This window comes from Callionymus lyra, chromosome 2, assembly GCF_982586985.1.
Source record: "Callionymus lyra chromosome 2, fCalLyr1.hap1.1, whole genome shotgun sequence".
NCBI lineage: Eukaryota > Metazoa > Chordata > Actinopteri > Syngnathiformes > Callionymidae > Callionymus > Callionymus lyra.
Window position 1 is genome coordinate 21,271,621 of NC_141819.1, and position 9,242 is coordinate 21,280,862.

The window sequence follows — 9,242 nt, forward strand, 5'->3', positions numbered from 1 at the left end:
TGCTTTGTGGAAAGAATGCCCTTTGAAGTTTTATTGAGCAGATAACTTCAGAGCTATCAGAGCAACGTGGCTCTCGTCTGCCCCTTTTAATCCCAAAGTCCCTGCTGGCAGGGAAATGTTGACTGTTTTATGGCTCAACAGAAGATTTTCAGGAGGCAACATTGATTCAGCAAAGGCCACCATCCCGTCCTTGCCCCAGCAGCTTCCACTTTAAGATAAAGGGATTTGGCTTTATGTGTGTCATGAGGTTGAAACCAGTCAGGTAAAGACGATCTAATCTGTGAGTATAAGAGGGAAGATTGTGTTCCCACGGAGCGACATTCTTGGAGTTTGAGTCAAACATTCCCTTTTTTTATTTGGACTTTGTGTTCACCCAGCCACTATATTTCCTGTTGAAATTAAATTAAAAGTTTGCCACCACATCCTTGTAGAGATAAAATCAAATAAAAAGTTAATACAACTTCTTTTTCAATCAAATCGATTCTATTTAATCACTTGAATGTATATTTTTTAAAGACTTTTTCTTTGTAAGTTTCCTTTCTTGGCAAAGACCGTGAGCAAGGACATCATTCCAGACGTTGACAAGCTACTAGTCACTAAATAAACAAACCAACACCTCAATAAAACCTCTTCAACAAAGCATCGTCAAACTTCTAGATTTAAAAAAAAAATTACATTGATCGAAAGCAATGGAAGAAAAATAAATCAATATTGTCGCAAATCCACATTATTTCTCATAAAAATAATTCGTAACATAATTGTTTACGCCTTTTCAGACTTATAGACTTATTAATCCCCCACTGGACCTACATTTTTGTCTTTGTTTTTGAAGCCCCCCGCTGGGGTCATTCCATCAATGAGGATGACATCAGCAGCCCCCTCCCCCCCGGCTTTCTCTTGGCAATAATCCATAACTGCAGGACAAAGGAGCAGAGACGTTGAGTTGGGGGTTTTATACATTTTTTGGGGGGGAAGGGGGATATTTGCTTTTGGAGTCTTACGTCATTATGAAAACATCTGGTGAAAAGAACTGAATGAGTGATGAAGATGTACATAGAGTTCATAAAGATGCCTTGTTTTGAACTTTGTGTACATGTTAGGACGCTAACACGGCAAACATAGTTGCTACACCAACACAACATTCTTTACTTAGAAATCATATCAAAACCATCATTTTGTTACATTTGGAAAATGTAGTTATTAAGTATAATTATTAACTTTCTGAGATCCTGTGTCCACATTTTAGGACATTCCTTTTTTTTTTCCTTTTACCACTATGACCCATTAGCCCTATTGTGTAACATATATTGTAGCAATATCACAAAATGACCGTTTAAATCAGGCAGAAATGTTAGAAAAAACTAAAAAATTCTAAACAAATATTAAGAAAAGAAAACTGTCAATGTCTGAACTTTTTGTGCATTAATATAGAAAACAATAAAAGCAGTAAGAATTTACAATAACATAATAATAATAACAGTAGTAATTACTTGGTGATTTTTTTGCATACAGTACCTTTACAAAGATAAAGTTGGGATCCTTATTTTATCCAATCTAAAGAGGAATAGAACGTACAGAGTAAGGCTTGTGTGTCAAAAAAAATGATACTATTCTTTTTAACTGCCTCATGTTTTACCTTTGAGGCATGTCTGTAAACTTGATTAATATCGACCACTAAACGTTTTCAACAGAGAATCGTTGTTAAAGGTTATTCTTGTCACACTTTTATCAGTCGGGTCAAAGTCTATCTGACAGCAAATCTGGAAAACTCTTAAGAAGCCGACACAGCTTGAGACCAAATCTGAAGATAAATTGTTCAATTTTCTACAAATAATAATAATAATAATGATTAGTTCAAAGCAAACATGTTCACACAGCGGATGAAAGTCATTTAACCATTTCCTTTTTTTGTCATTAGCGGATCTGAACCTGATCTGTGAGGATAAAAAAAAGCAGATGTTCTCTTTTAATTAAGTCCCATGCTTTTTTTCTAAATTAACATCAAAGGGAGATAAAGTAGCTTATTGACACAGACCGGTTTCGGTGTTCTCGCAGAAATATAGAGAAAGATACATGGGGGGTTCATCTTCCTCGCGGTTTGCTCAAGCAATTAGTTTATAATTTGATGCTCTTTAGTCACATTTCAAGCTTCTCCGAACTCCGGATTATAAAATGAGGTGTTTCGCCCTTTTACTGGCGCAGAAGTGCATATTTGTATTCGGTTTCTGGAGGCAGAACATCTGGTGGAGGCTCGCTGTGACCAATCAGGGTCCAGAGGATGTAGTCCGTCTTGTCGACACTTGGTCTGTGCACACTCACACAAACACTCACACACCACCAGTGTGCGAGGCTGGAGGTGATGTTTTCATTACAAATATAGAACATAGAGTGCAACTGCTTGGGAATACATGTAGATTTTGGTAGTCCTTGATGTTTCATGATGTATTGAAGATAAAATCCACAATCCTCCAAAAACTCTTTTTAATTCTGGATAAACAGTTGCCATTAGCAATAACTCTTTATAATTCTGGAGAAACAGCATGAGCAAGAACTCTTTATTATTCTGAAGAAACAGCATGAGCAAGAACTCTTTATAATTCTGGATAAACAGCATGAGCAAAAACTCTATATAATTCTGGAGAAACAGCATGAGCAAGAACTCTTTATAATTCTGGATAAACAGTTGGCATGAGCAAGAACTATTTATAATTCTGGAGCAACAGCATGAGCAAGAACTCTTTATAATTCTGGATAAACAGCATGAGCAAGAACTTTTTCTAATTCTAGAGAAACAGTTGGCATGAGCAAGAACTCTTTATAATTCTGGAGAAACAGCATGAGCAAGAACTCTTTATTATTCTGGAGAAACAGCATGGGCAAGAACTCTCTATAATTCTGGATAAACAGCATGAGCAAGAACTCTTTATAATTCGTGAGAAACAGCATGAGAAAGAACTCTTTATAATTCTGGAGAAACGGCATGAGCAAGAACTCTTTATTATATTGGAGAAACAGCATAGTCAAGAACTCTTTATAATTCGGGAGAAACAGCATGAGGAAAAACTCTTTATAATTCTGGATAAACAGTTGGCATGAGCAAGAACTCTTTATAATTCGGGAGAAACAGCATGAGAAAGAACTCTTTATAATTCTGGATAAACAGTTATCATGAGCAATAACTCTTTATAATTCTGGAGAAACAGCTAGCATGAGTAAGAACACTTTATAATTCTGGAGAAACAGCTAGCATGAGTAAGAACACTTTATAATTCTGGAGAAACAGCATGAGCAAGAACTCTTTATAATTCTGGAGAAACAGTTGGCATGAGCAAGAACTCATTATAATTCTGGATAAACTGTTAGCATGAGTAAGAACTCTTTATAATCCTGGAAAAACAGCTAGCATGAGTAAGAACTCTTTTTAATCTTGGAAAAACAGCTAGCATAAGAAGAACACTTTTTAATTCTGGAAAAGCAGCTAGCATGAGTAAGAACACTTTATAATTCTGGAGAAACAGTTTTTTTTAACTCAAATGCTTTGATGGAAGGTTTTTAAAACAAGACGAACTGTAGCCTCATAGCAGCCCGACATGTGCAACACGTACTTTTAAAGAATATTTATGGCCGATGGAAAAAGTTTGAGAGACAAAATAAATCGGTTCAGGTCTTCTGTGCAGAACAGGAACACTATAAGACTCCAAAACATGGTTGCTCTACACAAAAAGGTTTGTTGAATTGGTAGCACACTAGTGTGAGCCCTACATGTTAGGCTTAAGTTGTTAACGTAAATATGTTGTGTTGTGTTGACATAGAAATGATATACTCAGTACTAACAGATTGTAGCTGAAAAGAGTGCAGGATTATTTGTTCACAGTAGGACTGTATTAAAAACAACAAATGGGTTTAATTAGACTGTGTTTAAAAGGCAGATAAGTGCTCTGTGGAAAAAAAAAGATATTTGGCTGGACAAAAGTCAGCATCAATTATTCATTGACTTTTAATGTACCAACAAATTGGAGAAAAATATTTCTGATTATATCTTCATAAAATATGACTGAACAGGAAATATGTTTGTTGTTAAAATGTTCTCTAGAGGTTGACATTAAAATAACAAGGCACAATACATATACATGACCTATTAATTACCAGATGAACGGAATCCAATTTTAGTGATGTAGCTTTCAATCGTATTCCTACTCTCCATTCCCTTAAAAACGTTTATTTTGTCTACATTGTGTTCAAAAGGTTCTTTCATCGTCACGATTGGCCCATTTGATTCATCTTGTTATGGTAATGTACTGTAAAACCCATTGTTCTGTTCACCCGTAGGAGGCGCTGGTGTTTTCATATGGGACAGGTGGTCTACATACACTTCCACTGCATTTGGTGAGGTTCCTGTGGCTGCTTGCTTTGAATGTTTCCTAGCCTTATTGCAGACAAGTCCCCCCATTAAAGCCCCCCCTCCCAGACACCCATCATAGGCTCTAGACTCTAGAGAAATTTCATGTGGATTTTTATACATTAAATGTAGTTTATGCAACATCTCAGAACTCACATATTAACAGTTACTCCCTCCAGTTTTCCGCCAGAATTTGGAATTCTGAGCTGCAAGTTCGAGATACCTATCTGTCCTTCAGTTGACTATCAGAAAAGGCCAAAAAAAACTGACCCTATTCTTCAGACAACTGCTTACGTTAGAATGACGACAATCTTGATGTCAACCAAAAGAATAAATAAGAGTCACACATGCTTTTGGACTAAGGACTACAGTACATATCTCAGACTATCCTGCTAAACCACTGAAATACACAGAAAGAAACACATTCCTTGTGTGCCGTTGGGTTTTCTTTTCACCCGCATCTTAATTTATATATGACTTATTTGAATCGGCTTCTCGGCTGTCATTCCCACCGACCGAGTTCTGAGGTGCCTCGAACGCACTATATGTTGCTAGAAGGGAACTTTATGGAGTGATGTCTATCTGGGCATGTCAAGCTCAAGAAAAAAACTCAATTGTTTTATGCGTTAGAAAGTTAACTTGCAGTTCATTTACAAACACTAAAGAAGTCTAGTAGGGGAGCCATGACTTGCGTGCAGATTAAATAAAATATATTATACATTAGGACAATGAAGGTCCTTATTTTCTTTGCCCTTTCTTTGGAAGATGTTACTGTGGTATCCTAATGTGTCTATAGCAGCCACAATTGTACTAACGCCAAAGCAATTCCAACCATTCTTAATTCATCGAAACAAACCAACCAGCGTTGCTAGCGTCGCCGACTTTAACTTAAACCATCGCCTTCATGTTGGTGATCCATGTACAATGCACGCCCTCATTGTTTTTCGTGATCATGCTTTGACCACATGTGATCATACTGTGTGTCCTGTTGTGGTTCGCCGTCGAGTCAACGTGCATGTGTAGTAGTGTGTCTCCTTCCGTTGTCATTGTGGTGGTGTTACTAGTCCAACCGTGCGTCATTTCATGGCCATTGACATTTAAAAAGCTTTGTCATCCCTCTGCTCCACGTAGACGTAGCGCCCTGGTGGAATTTATTAACGCGTCTCCTTGCGTTTGCAGGGCAGCGACAGCGAGTACGAAGTGGATCCTAATCGGCAGAAAACGCACTCGTTCGTCAACCACTACATCAGCGACCCCACCTACTACAACTCCTGGCGCCGGCAGCAAAAGGGAATATCCCGAGTCCAGGCCTACGGCTTCACAGAGACCGAGTCAGGGGATCCGGACCAGTGCACCCCGCCGCCGCTGCCGCCGCTACCTCCTTTGCCACCGCAGCTCAGCTCGCCTACGCCGCAACCCCAGCAGGCACAGGGACAACCCCAAGGCCAAGGCAGCCTGTTCAGGCCAAAAGGAAGTCGGACTCCAACCCCCTCCCAGCAGTCCCAGCAGGGCTCAAATCCTCCCAGCCAGCACAGCACCCTCTACAGGCCACCCAGCAGTCTAGCCCCTGGTTCACGAGCCCCTATCGCTGGCTTCTCGTCGTTTGTGTGAAAGATAACGAAAAGAGGACAAAAGCAATTTGAAGATATGTGCCAAGCATTCTGGCAATTTTTTTCTTCAGGTCAAACTTTTCTTTTAAACGATTGATGTGTGAAGGCTTTCTTTTTCAGGAGTTCTTTTTTTTTTCACTATTGTTTTTTGCTAACTGAACCGTTTGCATGACTTTGTTTTATCATTTTCTCGTCATTTGCACAGTTTGACAGATGCTGTACAAAGCCACAACAATCTGAAGAGACATAAATATAAATATATATATATAGATAGATATATATAGATGTATCTAGAAAGAAAAAAAAACATCCCAGTGCAAATCATGCATTGATCTCAAATAACCCCATATAATGGAGCTGTGCTGTGGAATCAAAAGAAAAGTCTGACGGTTCGTTTCTTGAAGATGAATTGAAGCCAAAATGAACAAATTGACACTCGTTGTCCGGATGAGTTCCTTACATCAGACACTGGAGCAACGGCCGTGGATCACTGGTCAATAGCACACGAATGAAAAGACGGCGACAGGTCACATGTCGTCGGGATGTCGGTGCCTGAATGAAGGACTCGGCGGATACAGAAACAGACTTTATATCTGTACAAGTGTAATTCTGTGAGTGTGCTCTAGTGGATCGATGGTGCCTTGATGGAGGCAAACAAACTGTATTCCACACAGACTGAGTGAGAGAGATGTGGAGTACGTCGCTTTATTTTGTTTATAAATCTGTTAGCTGCCTCACAAGTTACACGATTGAGAGTCTGAACTGAACAAAGAACTCGGCTTCTTCAATGTTTGCTCATTTTTTTTCCCCTGTTGTTTTTTCAACCCCATGCTGAACGAATCCCTCTATTAATAAGCAAGACTATGGTGCGGCGCTGATGCTGCTCCAGGTTATGATGTCATTGAATTGCTTCACCGTTTTGTGTCAATCGTGATGCAGCCACACTGCTACGTAGTTTTACGGAGAATTATTCAATTATTTTCACCATTTTGTGTGTTAACATCTGGACGTAATCATCTAAAGTGTCTTGTAGAAGAACCATTTTAATAAGAGCATAAATACAGTGAACGAAAAGCACTTAAATGGACAGACCTCCACCAAGCAGCTCATTTAGACCCATATTTTTTTTATTATTATTTATGAACCTAGAATGACTGTCTCTAAGTTAAAATAAACACTAGCGCAATTCTAATCTTGAAGTCAACATTTATAGTTAAATGGAATTAATCACTTTTACTTAAACATTAAAAATCTCATGTGATTTATGTTTTAGCACAAAACATACCGTGACATAGAGAACTCATAATTACAGAGAATTGAAAGAAAGAAATGAGTAGAAAAACGGTTGAAAAAGTCTCAAATCTATAACATTGTTATAAATGAATTGGTACTATTTGAAACTACTCAAGTATACTGCAAGTATACACTTTAACCCCCACTAACTCGTTTCTATGGTTGAAAATAGATGTTCATACTGTCAGGTAGCGAAATCTTTTAAATGAAAATACATATTAAATATTTTTTCTGACAGAACTAAGTAGCCATTAGTTTTAAAACATGTTTTTTAGCAAACCTTTTGATTTGTGTCTGTCAAGGACACCAAGGACTTATCCACATTATCGGGAACCAAGTGAAAAACTCACTGTTTGAATGTCACATTTGAAAAGACCGTGGAAGCCGCTGTCAATGTGTCGAAGTGTTGCGTCTGAGAATCGACCTGATCTGAGCTAATAAGACACGTCTAAAGTAAAGTAGCAGTGTGGATGTATCTCTCCTGGTGCGATTATTGATGATTCGTGTGCAGACGTGCAAGTATGCATGTATACTTTTTTTTTTCCCTTGTTCATTAGCTTTACAAATCATTCACTGCCGGTCTGGGATTAAGGCGATCTTAATCTACGTGCGGTGGTTGCGTCTCATCCTGCTTGAGAAAAGACCCGCTGGTGTGTCACTTACCTGCAGAAGGAGGAAAATATATATATCATCACTTTGTTGTTTTTTGTTTCTTTTTCTGTGGGTGATTTCGTTTTTAGCGCAACAGCCAACCATGCTTCTGAATGAATATACACTCAAATTTCTGAAATAAATTATTTTTCAATGTTTGTCATTCTGGTTAGTGTTGTTGGCACTGAGCCATTCGTTACACTCGACATAAAGTGTGTTCAGGAACAGGAAAGTGTTTCTAAGGGAAACTAATGTGTTGATTTAAGTGTCTCTTAAATAGATATTGGACTCTATTGTATCATAAGTATGTGTCTGTTTGTCCATAACTCTCTTTTTATTGAAATATTTAAATTAGAAAATGTGCTTGACCCCCGCCCACTGAAAACACTTTGATTTTCTGGAGATTAAATCTTGTTTACCATAACCACGGCCACTCTGCCGTGATTGGTCAAACATGGGAGAATATATATATATTTTTTTAGATGTTTGATTGTAAATGGATCACCACTTGAGCCCGGGCTAACCAAGTAAACGCCTGAGGGGATTAGAGAGATGGAACAGGGAATTGGAACAAGCACATCCACAGCACTAATCCCCCCCACTTTACACTTGGGAAATCTCTCTTCTGACGGGACAGGAGGCTATTCATTGAAACGTTCTTTTTTTTTTTTTTCCCCTCTCACAGGAAATTAATGACAGTCTCAGTAAAAAGCTAGTTGGTGGTCTCTGATCAAAGGAGGACAACGGTGCTAAACAGCCCCGACGACCTTTGAGAAGCATGAAATGGACTGTAAGACACTTGCATAGAAGGTGTAGTTCAAAGCATGGCAGTATCTAATTGGTTGATTTGAGAGCTAGTGTTTCAATTCCAAAATGAATAAGAAAATATAGCAAATAGATAAACCGTTAGTTGAGTGAGTGGAAGTCCTAATCTGATTTATTGGCAAATGAAACAAGTCCCGAATGCTAACATGAAAGGAGAGAACTCTTTCATAACATCCACTCCGAGGACATTCAACCTTCATTAAATCTGTCAGATCATAGAAGCAAAATAACTAGCAAAGACGCCCACACTTCCCTTTTAAGTTCTCTATGCAAACGCATATTTTCCTTAACCTGTCCGAGGTGTACCAGGGACTTCCCCGCAAGATACTCAGGGCCCAGAAGGTCCTCGATTTGTAGGCGCTGTTTCTCTCAATACGATATTTCTGACTGACCGGAGCAAGTATCCATCATGATTGATTTAGAGATTCAAAAAATCTGATTCATATTTAATAAAAAGACAAACC

The 9,242-nt window shown here is 38.5% G+C and overlaps 1 protein-coding gene across 6 annotated transcripts in view; it reads left to right on the forward strand.

The window, feature by feature from the left end:
- Positions 1–8,111, forward strand: part of sdk2b (sidekick cell adhesion molecule 2b) — a 245,957-nt gene extending 237,846 nt beyond the window's left edge. For 3 of the 6 annotated variants that reach the window (XM_087784060.1, XM_087784061.1, XM_087784062.1), the window contains exons 45-46: positions 4,330–4,386; positions 5,579–8,111. In XM_087784060.1, the coding sequence (XP_087640186.1) occupies positions 4,330–4,386; positions 5,579–6,010 (489 nt within the window). In that variant the 3' untranslated portion in view covers positions 6,011–8,111. The remainder of the gene's footprint in view (positions 1–4,329; positions 4,387–5,578) is intronic. The other 3 variants (XM_087784063.1, XM_087784064.1, XM_087784065.1) reach the window with 1 other exon arrangement.
- The last annotated feature ends 1,131 nt before the right edge of the window (positions 8,112–9,242 follow it).